This window comes from Drosophila grimshawi, unplaced genomic scaffold (genome assembly GCF_018153295.1).
Source record: "Drosophila grimshawi isolate 15287-2541.00 unplaced genomic scaffold, ASM1815329v1 contig_848, whole genome shotgun sequence".
Classification (NCBI taxonomy): domain Eukaryota; kingdom Metazoa; phylum Arthropoda; class Insecta; order Diptera; family Drosophilidae; genus Drosophila; species Drosophila grimshawi.
Window position 1 is genome coordinate 14,474,574 of NW_025063692.1, and position 21,289 is coordinate 14,495,862.

At 41.7% G+C, this 21,289-nt stretch overlaps 1 protein-coding gene across 2 annotated transcripts in view; it reads left to right on the forward strand.

Annotated features, from left to right (window-relative positions):
• Nucleotides 1-15,420, forward strand: part of LOC6564503 (transcription factor Sp9) — a 29,198-nt gene extending 13,778 nt beyond the window's left edge. Inside the window, exons 2-3 of one of the 2 annotated variants that reach the window (XM_032738158.1) lie at nt 12,509-12,879; nt 13,546-15,420. In XM_032738158.1, the coding sequence (XP_032594049.1) occupies nt 12,509-12,879; nt 13,546-15,142 (1,968 nt within the window). In that variant the 3' untranslated portion in view covers nt 15,143-15,420. The remainder of the gene's footprint in view (nt 1-12,508; nt 12,880-13,545) is intronic. The other variant, XM_001991881.2, reaches the window with a different exon arrangement.
• The last annotated feature ends 5,869 nt before the right edge of the window (nt 15,421-21,289 follow it).

Consider the following 21,289-nt stretch of genomic DNA (forward strand, 5'->3'; position numbering starts at 1 on the left):
TTTTATGATGTGTTTTGTTTATTTAATATGATTGAGCAATTTGGTGGCATGGTAGCTTATCTTACACCTCGACACATACTCAGACACTCACACACACACACACACACACACACACACACACACACACACACACACACACACCGACTCAGCTCTTAACTAGAAGGTAATTTATCAAATGGCGACTTTATTGCCCGCCAGCAATGAATTCATAATTTGGCATTTTTTAAATGCCGCACCGAAAATCATTTTGCTACTCAATCGAAAATTATGAAATTTAAAATTCTTGAAAATGCGCGACAAGCATGAGTGCAGCGATCGTTAGAGAGAGCTCAACTGCCAGATACCCATTAACTAGGTCATTAACTTAACAGCAAATGGATGCAGAAAACATCCTATCTCCATCTCAATTTCTTGTAGCACGAGTTAGCCGAAAGCTGATCAAGGAAATATAGGGTATACATATGTATTAGCGAATATTCTGTGTGTTATATTTGCACAGCTTTATTATACTTTGCTTGCCCAGGGTATAAAGGTAAAATATAATCGATAGACACGCAACTCATAGTTTAATACATGGTCATTAATCAAAGTCAGCATATTGAAAACTGGATCTGGTAGTCGGAGACGCACCGTTTATCACAGACAGTGTCAACGTGAAAAATACAAGAAGAAATACTATGCATACTATAGTAAATACATACATACATACATGCATACATACATACATTTGTATGCATGCAAATATATGAGAGTAAAATGTACAAATAAAGAAATCAATAAGTCAAGTTTGGCGAGGTTGTCGAGTCCGTCTCCTCCTGTTGCTGAACGCTTGACGCTTTTTTAAAGCACATACATACATACCATGTATGAGTATATGTTTCATTATTTATTATTAAACGAATTGGTGCAACCTTAACTGCCAGACAATTGGCTACCGGTGTTCTGCCGACAACCACACCAAATGAATATGCAAAAGAGGGCAGTCACAGAGCCATACCCATACCCATATCCAGAGCCAGAAGCCGTTGCAGAGGCAGAGACAGAGGCAGAGGCAGAGGCAGAGGCAGAGGCAGAGGCAGAGACAGAGTCAGAAGCACAGCCACAGACGGAGACAAACAGAGCCAATAAAAAATCCATAGTATTACACTGTGTGTGTGTGTGTGTTTGTTTGTGTACTGACCAAAAAGCAACCGAAGACAGCTCGCGCAGCGGGGTAAAACCCCAGTCGGAGTCCGAGTCCGAGTCCGAGTCTGAGTCCGAGTCGAAGCTCGAGCTCAAGTTCATATCCATATAGCTAATTCAAATGAGCTGCAAAACGAAGGCAGGCATGTGCGCAGACAAGGCAGACAGTCAAACAATCTGACAAACGGACACCGAGTGTCTGTTGTTGTCTCTGTTCTTGTCACTGCCACTGTCACTGGAACAGCAGCAACAGCAACAGCAGCAACAGCAGCAACAGCAGCAGCAACAGCAACAGCAGCAGCAGTTACTGGTTTTATGATGCAGCCTTTTCTGCAATTTATCAGCAACTTAAGACTGGACCTGGCTTTGGCTCTGGCTCTGGCTCTCGGCCTGGCTCTCGGCCTGGCTCTGGGTCTGGGGTCCAAGAAATTGATTTGAATATCCAATTATAAACACATTCCTATCCGTTTCTCTGGACGCCTTCACACTTTTCTTATATTGTTAATGCTACTGCAGATGCTTTTGCGCCTTTTATTTAACACAAATTGTCGCACTTTAGCACAATGCCAGCAAACAATAAATGTTTGCTTACTCTTATTGTTACAGTGTGTGAAAGAACATCAAACGAAATACGCATTTAAATGGCACGAAATGCACTTTTGTTATGACCAAAATGCGATTAGTTAAATACTCGTATACAAGTTCAGCTTCACGGCATAACCTTGATACCTATCGACTTATTTATTAACGTTAGTAAATAGGAGCGAAAAAATAAATAACAATGTGATATTACTGCTGTTGATTTATGGGAATATATAATGACTGCAGTCACGCAACAACTGGAATCGCGTACCTTAAATGGCTATTGGGTTTATACATGACACAAATGCATTAGGCCAATTTTTTTTTTAGGAAACATAGCCCGGTTAAGAATACTTGGCTTGTATTAGCGTTGGAATTTCGCAAAATTTGATTTTCATCCTTAACAAAAAATAACTGAAGATTTGCCTATATTCAATTCTGATTTGATTAAACAAATATTTTTAAACATACCAAAAAATTGATTACCTTTTTTTTTGTAAATAAATTTGGAATATGAAAAAATGAAGTGAAACATAAGGTTTCTGGGTAAATCATATTTTCATTGGTCTGTTCATGTGTGTGGAATGGATAAATATTGTAAATATACCATCAAGATAAATTCATTATAAATAGTTGCTGCTGGCATTATTTTTTTACAACTTTTGGTACACATGTAGCATTTATATTGCTGTTGGGTAAGGTGACGGATGGCACCTGTGGCTTGGCCAGGATTTGCATGGCGTGCTCCGTGGGGCCTGCCACTTATTAAACACTCGTCACTTTTAATTAAAAGCTACCATCGAGTTGAAGGCGAGCTGCAACCGCGTATTCACCCGCAGCCGGGTCCGGAATTGGACGCGAACCCGAACCCAAAACCGAACTCGAACTCAGCAAACCGGGCCGGGAACTTAACGTTTGCCGGCATACCAAAGGGGGCTGCAGCTGCATGCCACTGCAATTTGCAATTACCACAAACACGCTGTGCGGTGCTGCCACGACAAACAGCAAACAGCAAACGGCAACTTGAACGGGAACTGTAACTGCGACTGCGGCTGCGACTGCAGTAACAAGAAGTACCTCACTGGTGACTGGTGGCACGGTGGCAAGGTGGCAAGGTGGTAAGGTGGCAAGGTGCCACGGTGGCTAGGTGGCTAGGTGGCAAGGTGGCATGGTAAAAGTTTTGCAATTAGAACACTTTCGCGTGCCTTTAATGATAACGGGCGTGCAATTGCAATGAGAACGACAGCGATTCTACTATAATATAGTGGTAGAGAGTACCTCTGCCAGTAACTTAACTCAATTCCGATGTTGTATGATGTTGTGGGCGTGGCAGGAAACTAGCTTTTAAGTATGTCTGCGCCTGGCCAGCGAAAAATTCGAGTGAAAAACGTTTTACAATTTTCGGCTTGTTGCCAATTCACCGTTTACTGGAATTGTAGACTCGCATATTTTGGAATGCGGACTCCGGTTTCCCATTCCGGTTGCCCACTGTCTCAGTATGTTTTTTTAGGCCCATGCCATAGTTTCGAAATTAAGTGTCAGTTTGTTTATTTAAGACTTTTGGGCCAGCTTTTGTGACTGTCTCAATGCTGGTCAAGTGGCCGAGGACAATGCCTGTTTGTCCTTTGCCTTTTGTGTGTGTTTTGAGTCGGCTTGAGTTTTTCAGAATGTGCTCTTGGTACTTGATCGCAACGCATGCCCATTAGGCATCAGATTTAGAGCAATATTTTTTGGACAATGCTCTGGAACAATGTGTTCTGTTTGCTTAACAGGCGCTGCTGCAGGCGCATTAAAGGATTTGGCGCATTGTCAGTAAAGCTGATGAGTTTAAGTCTAAGGATTTGTGTATGTACATGTATTGAAGTGAGGTGCCACCTATCTGCTTTTCCCTTCCCTTTCATTTGATCCTCTCACCCTCTCTCTCTCTCTCTCTCTCTCTCTCTCTGTATGTGTGTTACCTGATGAATATCCTGCGGTGATAATCACAACGGCACTTTTCATTCAACAAAAGGGACCTCTCCATTTCTGTGTGTGCGTCTGTGTGTGTGTGTATTGAGTGCTTGTGTGTGTGTGTGTGTGTGTGTTTGTGATATCTCGCTAATTTGTTACAAAATTGCACATTTGGCTGATGCTAATGCTGTTGCTGAGCCCAACATGGGGTAGCTCATTTCCCTTCTCACAGCCTCTCACAGCATCCCATCCCGTCCCGTCCCATCCTCATTCCCATTCCCATTCCCGTTCCCATTCCCATTCCCGTTCTCATCCGATTCAATCCAGTGCCATCCATCAAATGCGCTGCCATTTGGCAGTTACCTCCTGCTCCTTTTCATTATTTTCATTCGTTCATTTTCGGCTGCGTCTGCGTCTGCGTTTGCGGCAGCGTCAGCATCGTTTTTATCCCTGCACTTTGACCTTCGTCTCCTACTGCGCCAATTGAATCATTTAGCGGCTTCTAGCAGCGTGTGCAGCCATCCACCTTGAGTCCCTGAATTATGTATTATGATGGCAAAATGGTGACTGCCAAATGGCCATGTACAGTCCATACTCAATGAGCTATCATAAGGAAATTTTGTAACATTGTTTTACTTAGAGAATTGTGTTTTACATATTGTTCATTTCCAACTACAACACATTCCATAGCTTAAATGTTTTATGTATGAATTTGAACAGATGCCTGTGCATTAGCTCTTGTTGTTGTTTGTTGTTGCTGTCTAAATGTGGACTGTTGGCATTATCCACCCAAATGGGTATCAATCAATTGCCGTGCAATAAATATTAATATCAACTTGCTTTCAATCAAGCTCATTATGCTAATGAAGACACACAAGCACACACGCCTACACATTCATGAGTATACTATACTATCTGCACAATCACTTACTCTGGCTCACACACACACACACACACACACACACAGACACACGAACTACACACACGCATGCAATGGCAAAAGCTGGCTTTTGGCTTTGACTGACTAAGTGAGTGACTCGAGTCGACTTGACTTGACTAACTTGTCGAGTTGTCTAAGTGAGTGGCTTTGGCTCTGGCTCTGGCTTTGGCTCTGGCTGGCTGCTAGCTGCTAGCTGTTTGCTGTTTGCTGCTCGTGCACCAAGAGGTAAGAGCCCGTCCCCGGTTCTCAGTTTCAGTTTCAGAGTACAAGTACCGCGCAGTCGGAGTCGCAGTCATGATCATGATTGCCTGACCATCGACATGAGTATCGACAGCTTGCGGCGACGTTTAAATTTGTTCATACTATAAGCAAAATGGGCTAAAGATTTTATCTGTTCGTGTAAATATTTGTTAAAATTAAGCTTTCAACTAAAAAGTTTCAGAAATGTTAATTTTGTTCAGCATGCGCCAAAAAAAAAAACAAAGACTGTATTTCAACCATGAATCAACCTTACTTTGTTGACCAAGCTGTTTAACAGAGAGCCATCTTCTTGCTTGAAGAGCATTGTAAGTGCTGACTGATTAAGATCAGTGAAATATCAATGGAAATGTCAGCTAATTTTCAGGTGTGAATACGGAGTAGTTGCTGATGAGAAGGAAAACCTGGTGAGTGTCAATCAATTTCAATTCAAGTTTTTTACATTTCCAAGATGCCTTCAACTGTCTGTTACATAATTAAAGCAAAGTTTGCTTTATTTAATAGCAACTTTAGACTGTATAAATAAACAAACTGTAAGTTGGAATCAAACGCTGAATAAATTTGAGATGGCAATGTTGCCAGTAAAACAAGTTGCCAACAAATTAACAATTCAGTTAGTGGCTCTGGTAATATACCCGTTTACATGAACATTCAAAGAGTTCAGCTTGAGCTTGAGGGTAGTTGTGTTTCTGTTTGGAAAACCCTTAGCCCCATGCCTTGTACACTTGTATTGTACACGATGAGCCTTTCAGCACTCCAAACTTTAAATAAGCAATACCAAGAACAACAATGTTAACCAATTGGCTGCAACACCAGCAATCGACAACACAACGTAAAAACCCTTAACTCGGTATTCCTTTTTTTGTGGTTTTTTATATTTTTTTTTTTTTATTTTAATGTTGAAGGTTCAGCAACGAACTGGCTAAATTGCCAAATTGCTGTTTTTGTTGTTAGCTAATGACGCGATGAATTTGGTGCCGTCAGGACAGCGGTTCCTTCGGCTTTAGCCCCATATTTGATGGCCATCCAGAGTTTATGACGTTTTAAGCACGTTTTTAAGCGGTGGGTGAAATACAGTCTGAAGTTTAATTTTGGTTTAATGCAAAATTGAGCAGTGTTAAGTTGCTGATTGCGTTTAAATGGAAGCAATACACATGCACAAATAATGGAAATTATTTGCTTTGTACATTCCTCATACAAAATGTAAGATATAATTGATAGAATCTGTTAAAGTGTACGGACGTAAAGTGTAATTTGTAACGGAATTCCTTTAGTGTTGAAGTGAGTTTGTCAATATTGCTGTCCTTAGAGCTTAATGTACTTCGTTTGTATTATTGTCGACCGTTCCACTTGATACATAATTAAAAAGTGTAATCAAGCCCAATTACTTGCAGACGGCCCTCAAGGAGCGAGCCATGTCCTAGTCAGCAATCAGTCGCCCACTCATAGGCAAAGTTCGAGTTCAAATTAATTGCAATATGAGACACATTAAATGTGACCCCGTTGAGGGTTTGCCCAAGCTGCTGCTGCTGCCAAGGGCACTAACAGGGGTTTTCCATATGGCCCACAAAACAACAAAGGAAAAGAAAAAAAGAAAAAGAAAAAGAAAAAAACCAGTCATGTGGTCTTAATGAGCGGTCAGTTAATCATGACATTTTAGACATCGTTGTGTGTGTGGGTCTAGTTTGGCGCCACCAACCACCACTCACCACTCACCATCCACCACCCACCACCCACAGCAACATCAGTCTATAACTGATGATAGCAATTGAAGAAGCTTTCTGTTGACTGATGGCAAAGGGGCGCGAGCGGGGTGACTAATAAACACTGAGCAGAAGAGACTTTGCTCATACAAATTAAAGCAATTTGTAAATTAAAATCAGGGATTGCCACTATTTTGACTTTGAGTTTGGGGCTTGAATAAGGATCGGGCGCGAGTTCGAATACGAGTTTCGAGTTTTGGCTGTGTGCCGCACAATATAAAGACACTTTAATGCACTTCATCAATTTGTGCTATGGCTACAAAACGGTGGCCAGGCATATGTATATACATGTGTGTGCATGTATATATGTGTGTGTGTGTGTGTGTGTGTGTGTGTGTGTGTGTGTGTTTGTGTGTGTAGCGAATATTGAGCCCAAGCCATAGCCGTAATTATCTTTCAGGCGCAGACTTGACTTGACTCGAGTCGACTTCGCTTTTTAAGATTTCGCAAAAATAATAAATAATAAAAACAGCAACAGCAACAGCAGCAACGAAAAGGCTCGCTTTTCGCTTGCAGATAACGCAAAAAAAAAATAAAAAAAAAATCACAAAAAAAATGAAAAGAAAAAATTATGATGAAACTCCATTAATTTTTGTTGCCGTAGTTGTTGTAGCTGCTGTTATTGTTATTTATTTTTTTGTTGTTTTTTTTTTTTTGTTTTTTTTTTTTTGTTTTTTTTTTTTGAGCACCGTTTGCGGCGGCTGCGTCATTGTTAATGAGTTTTTGTGTATGGCTTACTTATAAGAGCATCGCAGCAGTCGGGGAACAGTTCCAAGGAACTCTGGACCACGGCAAGGCCCCTCGCACACAAAGTTGGTAACGAAAACTAAAAGCCTTGGATCCACTAAAGCTACTTAATGCTCGCCAGCTTCCAGCTCCACGGCTCTCTTGCTAACTTCTGTGCGATTCTTCTTATTCTGTTTTTTTTTTGTTTTTTTTTTGTTTTTTTTTGTTTTTAGTTTTTAATAAATTTCTTAGATAGATGCTGAGCTGAGTTGGACCACTTCGATCGCCCGCATCTCCATCTGCATTTGTGCGCCAAGCTGTTCCCACGCTGCTGGCCAACCGGCCAACCAGCCAACCAGCCAGCCAACAAGCCAAAATCAAAGCCATTAGTTTACACTTTACATGCTAATGGCAATGGCTCGGCAAGAGCCTGTCGCGTCCTTCAGCAAATGCCCCGAGGCTAGAGGATGGCAATGTTCGGGCTTCTGGTTAGGCTTGGGCAGGGGCCCAGTCCTGTCCTGCTGAAATAAAACCAATGAACTTTTTAATTGCCTATGAAACTCGGCACCGCCAACCCCTGTCTGAGCACCTCAGCTCCCAATCCCGCTCCACAAAGCACACACACACACACACACAACACTCAGTTAAGGCTCATCCGTTCGAGTCGCGTATTTGGGTAGCCAGACGCTGCTGCTCCGATTTGGTGGCTTTGTCGACTTTCGTCTGGCCTTTTGCCGCAATTTAAAGTTTTACTGTTTGGTATTATTTTATTTGCAAATTGGCGCCGTTACGAGCTGCGACTTGACTGCAGTTCTGCTTTTTATACTGTTCGCCACGAAAATGTTGTTGAAATAGACGGTCTTCATGGATCAGCGTTTGATGATACACTGTGCCACAAAGTTGGGCGATTTGTAATGGTCTAAGCAGTTGAGTGGCTATGGAGATGTGTTAACACAGTTAACATTCGCATTTTATTTGTAGTTGAGAGAGCTTAAAATTATATGTGGAAGTAGTTAAAGTTCATGGAGAACTTTAAGTAATGAAAATGAAACATTCCTTGTTTGGTGTAGTGTGTAATATCCATATTTATGAATGAATAACTTGTTATTTACATATCCCTTACACAGAATATGTATGAATTTTAACCCTACTACTTGCTAACAATTCTAGCATTTAATTTATATTTAACTATTCCCAAAACCTGTGCAAAAACTCTTTAATTTGGATCAGCTGTTTGTTGGCCTGAAGAAGAAGTAGGAAAAGAATAGGTAGCGTTGCTTGGTGACAGTCAAAGGTGGTCGCTGTTATCGGTGATATCAAATAGATATATTAATACTAATTAAAACAGTTAAATGTCATTTGGCTTTTGGAGCGGAAAGGACCGAAAGACAGACAAAGCGACAAACGGCGCGAGCTAAACAAATTCGGTTAGCGCAGCAGGTGGCAGCAGAGAGTCTGAGAATCTGGCAAATGGAACCTACGGCAACAGCAAAAGAAACGGCAACAGCAACAGCAACAGCAACGGCAACGGCAACGGCGACGGCAACCTGATCTCAGCAGGCGCTATCAACGATGGTGCTGCAGGTTCAGCACCTTTTGTGCGATAGCCGACAATAAGTTGGGCACATCAATCGGAGGCGGTGTCATAATTTTCACAGCAGGTGTCGTTGCTAATGATTTACAGCAGTGCCAGCCACTCAGCCGGGCCAGTCGATGCATAGAGCAACGAGTAACGTTGCAAAGTGCAATGCGTCGGCAAACAGACAAACCGACAAACAGACAAACCGACAAACCGACAAAACATACCGAAAAACATGAAGAATCTAAATTCGTTGTGGCCAGAAGCGCTCCGCTTTGATGTCGCAACGAGGTCAGAGGAACCGGAGGTTGGCTATGGTGGGGGAGAATCAATTGGGAGTGGGAGAGCAAGATCTCAGCTAGATCTGAGACAGTGTCCAGCTCATTGTTTGTAGTATGCTCCAGCCAGGCAACATAAATTTCGGGAAAACAATTCATTATTCATTTTGTATGTATGTTTGGTCTCCTTTCAATTTGACTCGGTTCGGATCGGCTTAGGCCTTTGCCTTTGCCTTCGCCTTCGCCTCTGCAGTCGAAGTCCCAATCACAGACCCAGTCACAGACCCAGTCACAGTCCCAGTCACAGTCGCAGTCGCAGTCACAGTCACACAATGGGAACAAACACATACACAATAAGCGTTGGGCGTTGCAGTGGCTCGCTGCGCTAATTTGGTCAGTTTTGGTTGGTGTCGTGGTTCGTCTGTGTGGCGCCAGTGGCGCCCCCCATGGCGCACAACTGACAAAGCAAATTGTTAGCTATTGTAAACGATTCGATTTGGAGCACAGAGGCAGGAGGCACTTGTTGTTGCTTGTTGATGATGCACTGCGTGTGGCATGTGACGTGTGGCAGAGGATATGAGTTAACCCTTTAATTACTACATGCATGCATACTTCTTGGGGATATAATTTATTGATAAGTATTTTGGCAACGCGCTCTTATTAATATTAACTTCAAATGGCTTACAACCTTTTATGTACAAGTTTTTGTTTCTATTTCTAATTGAAATTGTGGCAACTGCAATGTGACAGTTGTGCAATATGACCATGATCCATTCAATAGTCACAGCTGCTAATTAAATGCAAGAGTTATGTGCCAACTCACAGCTTAAGCACACATAGTTAGTCTGCAGTTTCTCTTGATGCTAATTTCTAGCAGTAATTGTTTGTTGTTTTTCTGTGTTCTCTGTGATGATCGATGAATCAAATCGTCTAGCATTTAAATTTGCCAAGCCTTGATTGACTGACTGGCTAACTGATTAACTAACTAACTAACTGGCTCACCGGCTTGCACCGATATCATTTTGTATAATTTTCTTGCCACACAATCGAACAAACTCGCAGGGAGCCCCCATATGCGCAGTTGCACGACGTTGAAATTGCTCCAATTATGTTTTGTTTTTTGTTTTGTTTCTGCTCTGGCGGAATCTGTTCTGTTCGGTCAAAGTAGTTCGGTGGCTCTAACTGCCTGACTGTCAGACTGCCTGCCTGCCTGCCTGCCTGGCTCACATACAGCCAGCTCATCCTTTTAGCCATTCCATGCATAGAGACTGCTTGCGCTGACTGGCCCCAAACCCGAGTCCGAGTCCGAACCCGAAACCGAACCTGATCCCGATCCCAAAACCCGATCTCGATATCATTAGACTGCCAGCGGGGCAGTGGCACCTCTCTGACATATTGCACTGCCAGCACACGGCATCGACATTGCCAATAAACGTGCCACCAAAAAGGTAGCCGTATCTCTCGGCTACCAGTTACTACCCCAGTCGCCCGTAATCAGACTCAGCCAACAGCAAATGCAGCAATGCGGAAACAGCTGGGCTTCTATTGATTTCGACTTGCAGCCAACTATGAATGCGTAGTGCAGTCGCTGCTGCAGTCGCCAAGTTGCTCTTTGTGGGCAGTAGGGCGAGCAGAGCACAATTATCCGACAAATAGCAGCTTCCGCGGCCTCGATCTTTGCCTGATTGCTGGTTGCCAACGTCGGCGATTTTTTTTCTTTTTTTTTTTTTTTGCCTCCTACAGCAACTTCTAGCGATGCTAAATTGGCCGGCAGGCAACGGTAAAAGCCAACTGTAAATCGCTGAGTTGAAACTATAAACTTAATTCTGTTGGACAGGGGGAGGCAGCCACTTGACTACTGGGCGGCCAAAAGTGGTCTAACCGACTTTTACCTATGCCGAAAATTGCTGGTTAACGTTTCTTGTTGTTGCTGCCGCCGCTGTTGACAATTTTGGGTGCCACATCAAACAGCTGCTGAGCCGAGCTGAGCTGCCAGGCGAAATGTGTGTGATGAGGATCAAGGCAAAAGGATCAGCCATAGACGGGGCCAGAGTCAGTGAGCCAAATCCAAATACAAATCCAAATCCTCGACCTTCGTCAATCACGCAGCAACTTCAGTCGCACAAACACATTCACATCCACATCCACATCCACAGATATACAGATCAAGGGATATGCAGACAGTAATTGAGAGAGCAAGACAGATAGCTCACAAGTGTCGGATGATGTTTTGCTGAGACGCTAGACAAGAGCGGAATTGAAAACAATTAGTTTCGGCTAAAAGGACACAGCATAAGCAAATAGGAAACACGCCAAGAAGAGGTCATAAATGACTTCCTTTTGTTTTTTGCTTTGGTTTTGGTTTTGCATTTTTTTCTTCGTGTTCTCATCGGTGTATAAATCAAGCCATACCAGCGCACAACTGCCAAAGTCGCCGTTGAGATGCTCTAGCAAATAATCATTTTAGTCGATTATAGTTATGGTCATAGTTTGATATACATTTCAATTAATTAAGTTCTACATATTTGCAAATGCGTATTTAAGTTTGCTGGCTTTACAGTTTTCTCCACATATTTTTCCGTAGCTTTTCACAGATTTTCCACGTACATTTTTGAGAATGATTATTATGGATTATTTTTATAGAAAATTAGAAAGAATTTTTTTTTTAATTTTTAGCTGGCAATGCATTTTTGTAATGAGCTGAAAGATGTCTAGTGAAATTTAGCCTTGAAGCTTCAATTAAAATTGCATTCAAACTAAAAAAACACAAAGCAAACAATATAATGTATATATATTATATATATATATATATAATATATGAGTGATATGTGAGTCCACAAAGAAATAGCATTTATAACTGTGAGGTTCCAAGCTAACAGATTTAGCCAAGGTGCCAACTGCTAGATACACTATCAAAAAGATGCAGACCGTAAAAAATGGGCGCATTTAACGCTAAAAGCAAAATTCAGTTTTGATTTACGTTGCGAATTAATTTTTTGGGTTGGTGTCGGTGGCATTAGAAAACCGTATTTTATTTTGGTTGTTATATTTTGTGGATGTTGTTGCCAGCAGGATATGAAATTGAGCACAACTAATTTGTATTTAAATAATTTTGCAGATTCGCGCGAAAGTTGCGCTTGTTAATTAAGAATAAGCAAAAGCAATTTACTCCGTTCCCATGCCCACAAAGCAAAAAGAAACCAAACTCAATGACTCTTTCCACTCTCTCTGCTTGTCATGCTCTTTCCAGGACCATCCCAGCCTGCGCGGTACACCATTAGCCATGCTGGCTGCCCAGTGCAACAAGCTGTCGAACAAATCCCCACCGCCGCTCGCCGATGCGGCCGTTGGCAAGGGTTTTCATCCATGGAAGAAGAGCCCCAACTCTCCAGCGGCTGGCAACAGTGGTGGCGGCGGCGGCGGCGGAGGTGGAGGTGGAAGCACAGCCAGCGGCAGCAGCAGCGTCGGACAGCATTCACCATGCGCCATCTCAGCAGCCAGTTCGTCCAGCTCCAGTGGCAGTGGTAGTGGTGGCGGCGGTGGAGGCGGTGGCGGTGGCCAAGGATCACGCAGCCTCTCGTCCAGCGCCAACAGCAGCACCATGGTCAACATTACTGCTAGGTAAGCAGCTTGACGGCGCACAGTGGTCCCATATTCAGAGATCTGGCTGAACAACATACATATACAAATGGATTCTCACTTTACAACATCAATGACACCATTAGCTAAAAGTAAATGAATAGTTTTATCTAACTCGTTCCTTCTGTTTATATTTGGAATTGAATTTTGATCAATGGACTACTACACTAGACTCGGTTACTTGGGCATTGTCAAGTGCTCTTAACTCAATGCCACATTGATATACACTTTGTTTGATTAGTTGATCATTGTGGCTCACTAATAATAAAATTCTCAACTGCTTTCTATGGAAAATGACATAATAATTATCGTAAGAACTTAATGCTGTGCATTTTGTCACGTTTCAAAAAGTTGTGCTTTTTTTTTAAATTTTTAAAATTCAATGATGAAGTTGAGAAGTTAAACAGTCCATTTCAAATAAAATCCAAATCAAAATTCTGTGCTCCTTTCAAAGAGTATCCCAACAGCTAATCTCTGACATATTACAAAAATGACAAATACCAAAAGATAAAAGGTTAATGTGAGCATTTGAAGGTAATTGTGATGATGAGTGTGTACTTGTTCAGCTAGTTATCTGCTTGGATTTTTGGGGATCACTGTGCGTTGCTCAGACAACAGCGCGCTCTATACAACTGTGAGTAATTTCAGCATATATCCTTACAGTCGCCCGCTCGCCTCGTCCTGCGCGGCCGTTGGCAGCTCGGCCTCCGCATATGGCAGTGATTTATACTTTCCGAACACATCCACATCGACGGCCAGCATGGTGGCGGACAATCACCACATGCATCAGGGCCTCCTGGGCAAGGTCGAGGGTGCTGCCTTTGGATCGGTATACTCTCGTCATCCATACGATTGGCCCTTCAATGCGGTGACAGCATCCGCCCACAAGGCAGCCGAGGCAGCCAGCGTCAATTCGGGCTGGTGGGATATGCATAGTGCTGCCGCCGCTGGCAGTTGGCTGGACATGGGCAGCGCTGCTGCCGCCGGGATGCACTCGACAATGGCCAACTATGCGAGTGCCGCAGCAGCTGGAACAGATTACAGTTCAGCACTGTCACATTCGTTGTCAAATACGGCACACTTGCTGGGATCGGGACAGCATCTGCTGCAGGACACATACAAGAGCATGCTGCCGGGTCAGGGCGTTGGTGGCTTCTCGCTGCCACATAGCTCACCGTCGGCGGCATCTACGGCAGCATCGCCGCAGGCATCAACGCCATCGACGCCATCGCCACGCTCGCAGCGACGCTATGCGGGCAGAGCGACCTGCGATTGCCCGAACTGCCAGGAGGCGGAACGTTTGGGGCCGGCTGGCGTGCATTTGCGTAAAAAGAACATCCATTCTTGCCACATACCCGGCTGTGGCAAGGTGTACGGCAAGACGTCGCATCTGAAGGCCCATCTGCGCTGGCACACCGGCGAGCGTCCCTTTGTGTGCAACTGGCTGTTCTGCGGCAAGCGTTTCACACGCTCCGACGAGCTGCAGCGGCACTTGAGGACGCACACCGGCGAGAAGCGCTTTGCTTGCCCTGTGTGCAACAAGCGTTTTATGCGCAGCGACCATCTGGCGAAGCACGTGAAGACGCACAACGGTACGGCGCCGAATGGCATTAAAAAGGGCTCCTCGGAGTCGTGCAGCGACTCTGAGGAGGCAGCCAATCAGTCGGGTGAGTCGAACGGGCTGGGCGGCGCGACCAGTGGCCAACAACAGACGGGCGCAGTTGGCGGCGGCGGGGGTGGCTCGGCCAGCTCCTCAAATTCCGGCACTGGCAGCGGTGGCAACAGTGCCAATGCTACCAATGCCGGCAATCGAGCTGGCAGCCATCCCGGCACCCCAACCTCGCTGCATGGGCACAGCGCCTCCGGCACGTCCAGCAGCCTGCTGGGCGGCGGTCTGCACCTGGGCACGCCGCACCAGATGGTCGCCGCGGGCGGGTCGCCGGTGATGCTGCATCAACAGCACCAGCAGCAACAGCAACAGCACTCGCACCAGTCGGCACATCAGCAACAGCAACAGCAGCAGCAGCAACAACAGCAGCAGCAGCAACAACAACAACAACAACAGCAACAACAGCAACAGCAACAACAGCAGCAACAGTTCTCGCAGCAGCAACAATCGCATCCACATGCTCATCTACATCATCATCATCATCATCATTTGGTTGGTGCATCGGCACCTAGTCCCGGTTTGGATCATCGACTCGATCATAGTGCTCTGGTTGATATAAAGCCACCGATGGTTTGAGGTTCGCTGGGACCCTTTCTGTTCACCAACTGAACAGAAATGGGTTCCTGGTCGCAGCTCAAATTTCAGACGCTCTGCAGCGTCATCATACGCAACAGTATGTAGTGTGGACGCGGATGCGGAAGCGGAAGTGGGAGTGGAGGTGGGAGTGGAAGTGAGAGTGGAAATAGATGATGCATCGAAACGCTAAAACAGCTTCAAAAATCCTTTTGTATGGAATTACGATTTTTCTTTCGTCAAATGCGTCAAGTTTTTTTTAGGTTCTCGATACATATAAGCTAAGCATTTTTTTTTTATTATTATTATTATGTATTTAAATATATAAAATATATATATATATATATGTATATATATATATATGTATATATATATATATATATATATATATGTGTATATAAGTAGGAGTGCATTGGAATGCAGCATTCATTTTTTTCGCAAACTTAATTAACAAGAATTTGAACAAACAACAACAATCAATCAATCAATTGCAAGCTAATTAACTACTTGAATTAGTTTAATATGTATAACAATAAAATATTTGAAGTCGTGCTTAAAAACCCTATTGTATATATGTATTTAATATATTTCTAGATGTCTATGCGAGTATAGGTTCGTAAACCTACATATAGCAAACGATTCTCAAATCTATAAATACTTATCAAATGATTGCTTTTGCTATGAACTAAGCTACACATAAACATTTTTTTTTGTCAATTTTTTTTTACTAGCAAGTAATTTTAAATAATATATTTTTTTTTATAGCCCGTAGGTAAATAAATATTGAAGAAAAAAATAGATGTATTAATATGCGCAGCGTTTATATTATACTTATTATATATACATAAATACATATATGAAATGCATAACAAATAAAATGAAATATCAAAAATAAAAATCTAAACTAAATAAATTAAATAAAAACTCTGATTTCAATTAACGGTAAACTATTATTATTATTTGTTGAACATATATGTGAGCAATATGAAAACAAAACCTTTTATTCATACAATTAAAATAATATTTCTAGTCCAATTATAAAAAAAAAGAAAACAAAAAAAAAACATAAAAACAAAATTTTAAAACTAAGAATGGATGAAAACCAAAATTGTAAATCAAAAAAAAAAGAAAGAAACAAAATGCTTTGCTTAAAAAGAGAAAACAAAACACAAAGATCGATTGCACCTTTAATAAATGGCATGCTTAATATAATCGCGGACAGAGAGACAACCAAAAGAGTAGTACAAAACATAGTACTAGAAGAGGGCAACACTGCTCTATTGTTCAACACTGGAAAATGGGGTTTAAAGGGGCCGTTCACTATTGCATGATCTTCATACGAGCGCACACTCAGCGCTATTTTGTATAATAAACCAATTTGTATGTTTTATTTTTGCTATCCACTTAATATACAAAATATACATACTATTTTTAGACGCTAGCGCTTTAAAATTTGCGACTAAATGTTTTTGTTGTTTTCTTAATTTAAGCTTACATTTATATATTTAATGCATACGCTGTGCTTACTTAAACAAATTCGAAGAAACAAAACAAAAAAAAAAGAACCGAGAAAATAAATAGGGCTTGACTAGTTTTTAACTACTTACGAGAACAAAACTTACGTAGATCAAACAGTAGCAAGGAGCACTTTGCATCTTTCAGCATTTTCAACCTATACATATATGTGTGAGTGTGTCTGTGTATGTGCATGTGTATATGTATGTGTGCATATGTGCACATTTACACATACATGCATCGATATTTGCATTAAATTTTTTTGTCAACAAACAATAAAATGTAAATTAAATATTTAAAATAAAGTAAATCAATTTCAATTTTATCAAAAATAAATGTAAAAAAAAACATACAACTGCCATTTCTTCTTCTTCTTCTTCTCTTTTTCTTTTTTTTTCGTTCTTCATAAATCGAAGGGCCAGTCAGAAATAGCAAATGAATATCAATTTGCCAACGACAGCTGGATAATGTGAATCGTATATGTATTCCTGAATCTCTGCATGACTGTGCGAGTGTGCGAGTGTGTGAGTGTGTTGGTGATTTGAGACCACCATGTGGGGGATGCTAGGAAGCACACTTCCGACCCGGCGGCCTCTGTTGGCTGCTCCTGGTGGGTGCTGGCTGGTGCTGGCTGCTGCTGGCTGCTGCTGGCTGGTGGGGGAGTTGTTTGTTTTTGCTTTTGCTGCTTTCTGTTTGGTGCTTGGTACTTAATACTTGGTGCAGGGTGCTCTGACAGTTTATTTAACGTTTGACGGTCGGAATGCTGCGTGGTGGGCGTCATCGTGGGCGGCCCGGCCAACCTTGTCGTTAACGACTTAAACGCATAAAAAGGTGATGGGTAGAAAAACGCTTTACGGTTAACGCTATTTGCTTTGGTTACGCCAGTTACTTACCCGGCCGGCTTTTTGGGTGATTTAAATTTTATTACCGTAGATTTGTTGCCTGGGGTCGAATTCCGACTTCAAATGGGGAGGATACCGGATCGTGCGGCGTGGAGTGAAATTGAAGTGTGTGCAGATTGTTTTTGATTTTGATTTGGATTTGTTGTTGCTGTTGTTGTTGTTGTTGTGGTTGTTGTTGTATTTGTGCTTGCCTTATGAGTAGATTAAGTTGCGCATTTGTAACTACGGAAGTGGGGCGTGCTGAATGGGTGGGTGAATGAATTGAAAAAGTCCGATAGTAAATACATAAATAACAAGTCCGCTGAGGAGTACCACATTGCCGCAACTGATGGACACGTATTGAAAATAAATGGAAACAACAATAAGAGCGTGGATATTTGTATCTCATAGTCTTATTGCTTTTAATTAGTTAATAGGTGGAGTAAGTCATTTCAGCAAAATAAAGCATCAGTCTTGGGAATATTGACTATGTCTGTGCTATTTACCAGATATGTATACAGTTGGTAATAGGAATAATAACAAAAAGAGATGATCTCCCTGCCGCTTCTATTGCGTTTACTCTCCGCTCTGGATTAGTTGCTGTCTGGTTTTTGGGTGTCAAATAGAAGCTATATGAGTTTTTCTTAGCCAGCTCCTGCTGTGCTCCCTGCTCCTCTCCTCCCTCTAATTATCTATTCAAATTTCAAAGGAACGTCGTGAAAGTTGTAAATTAAAATAATGATAATACACACAGAGTCTAAACAGAACCCGAGGAGAGGCATGCGTTTGGCATCGGTTTGCATCACTCATACTTGTACACATTCAGATACTAGCACACACACACACACACACACACACACACACACACACACACACACACTAACAGTCAATGGCAAAGGACATGGCAGATGATAAATGGTTGCTTCAGCGGCGCTAAAAATCAGTAGCAGAAAATTTTAATTAAACAAGCAGAAGACTGCAAAGCAACTTGAATACTCGACTTCTAGATACCCTTCGCATGCCAGCTAAATCAGAGGTAAGTCCAGAGGTAAGACCTTTATAAATGATGGTTACACCATATACCAGGTTATATCATTCGCGACCCGCGGATATAGTCAAATTAGAGATGTTTGTGGATTCATCTTTGAGGGGTGTGGCAATTGCCTGATATGGGTATACAGTGACTATACAGTGAAGTGACTTGTTCTTTGATATAGTAGAAACATATATATATATATATATATATATATACTCGTATATATATTTTAAGTTGATTGATTATTGTTGAAAGATCTGACTGCAAGTTGGTTAACCAAATTGCATACCCTTTGCTAGCCACTTAGATACAGGGTATATGAATGTAGATATGTGATTTTCACACATTTGAGTGGCGTTAGGCGCCGCCAATCAGGCACCCGCCGGGGAATACGTTGCGGGTAGAGGGGAGGAGGCAGTGGGTAAGTGGGTAGGGGAGAGTATCTTGGTGTTGGATGCTGGGAACTATGGTGCATATCAGCTGCCCCCAAAAGTGTCAACACTTTTGTTTCCAGCATCTCGAATTTGATGTTGGCCCGGGGTGGGGTGGGGGCTGGGATGCAGGGGCAGGCCGCAGGCACTTCAAAAATTTCTTAATGGCTGGCCTCGTCTTTGGCTCCGCGGGTGTTGGCTGCCTCCTTGTTCACACATTGTTTTCATTAAGCAGCACACCAAAAATGTTATCCTCAGTTTTGGAATTGAAATCGGTGTTGTTGTTCTTGTTGTTGCTGGCATTGTTACTGCGGCTGAATGAGTGCTCGTGATTTGTTGTTGTTGTTGTTGTTGTTGCTGCTGTTGTCGCTGAGTTGTCTCCCGCTTGTCTCTTGTTTGGGACTTCCACATCTGTTTGCATTTGACACGATTATTTATGTTTATCGCGCGTTAAATGCGCGCTATTATCAGCATAATAATCGTAATTAAAAGCCAACTAATTTATGGCAGTGATTTATGTGCTCGCATTCACCACATTTTTGTACTTCTTTCATACTTCATTCTGACATTCCTCTCTCTCTCTCTCTCCCTCTCTCTCTCTCGCTCTCTCTCTTTATTTTTGTAAAATATGCTAACATGGATTTAATGGCTATAACAAAGCCTTGGCAAATAGTATATGTCAAATCCAGAAGAAGACTATTAACGTCGAAACTTTAAAGTAGCCATTCAATGGTTCTTATCATCACTATGCTTATCGTCACAGAACTGGTGATATACAAAAGTAAATGCAGTTGCTTGCATGTATTCCAGTAATCCAACTAGCCTGAAGAGTCTTCAATCCAAACGAGATGTATGAATATATCTATCCATAATACAGTGTACGTAGTCGGGGTAAACACCTAAAGTCAAGTCCAGCTAAGGAGTATCTTCTAGTTTAGCTAACCAACTGCCAGTGACAATTTCTCAATTTCTCAAATTTTTGTTGTATGTTGTTTTTTTTTTCGAGTCTCGTTTGCATTGTGCAAATATCCCGTGGCGCTGTATTCAAAAGCATTCACAAGAACACCCGCTGCGTATTTTAATCTCATTAACTGTGACCGGTTTTGTTGCCACCGAGTACAATGCGTTGTTGTTATTGTTGTGGCTGCAATAACATTTAAACAAATTGCATTTGTTGTCCTGTGGCTATTGCCTTTGGAGCTAACAACAAGACGCGTGCTCAAATCAAGTCGAAATGAAATTGAAACCGGGAACGGGCACGCATACTGCGCAATAGAAAGTGGGGTAAAAAACAAGTGCACATCAATTTGTTATAGCTATTATTAATATGTGATGCTCGCTTATATTTACTACTCTTAAGTAGAACGATTAATTTCAACATTACATACATCTATTCGTACTAGACAATCGAGCAACTAAAATAATCATTTTGTAAGTCCATCGAGAAATACATTTTTAAGCTTAAGCTATGAGATAGAGAAAATATCAGAACTTAGCTGTAGATAAAGGAGACTATTCTCTGACCTTCCCAATAACCTTGCCATTAATCTGCTGGACAAACAGTACTGTCACCAAAACACTGAGGAGACTCCATCCGTTGGACCTTTCCTAAATCCTAATCAGTTTAAATTCAACCTGTTAATTATTACATTGATTAATATATTCCTACATAATTGAATGACTATCCTCATGGGGACAGACTTTAAAAGAACAATAATAATAATAATAATATTATATAATATATATAATATAATATAATAATAATAGGTTTTTGAAGGCTTGCAAGATAGAAATGCATTTATAGTATAAAGTTTGTATAGACAGCAGCAGTAATTGTGAATACAATTTGCCAGTTACTAAATTGAAATGCAGTATTAATTGAAGCCTTTGCCATTTAGTGCACGAATATTAACAATTGTCTACACACAAGTAAACATAGACATTAGATTCGAACCGTTCACTACGAAATAGGTATTTGATTCATTTTGGGTGAGAAACAGTCCCAAGACGTTATCGACCCGGTAGCTGATATTTAATTGCTCTATTTGCTGGCAGTCTATGACAAAACTGAACCCTTCTCAATTATTCAATAAGAAACATACATTCGTTCTTTTAATAATACGCGTATGAATTATATTTTACATTTAAGTATATACATTTGTACATTTGCATGCGGCTGCTACGGTTAATAAGTTCGTTAACATGTCTTCAAATGGCATACATACATTATTATTAGTTCATGTTTAATTTGAATATTTGAACCTGTCATTTAAGCTGTACCTCACGA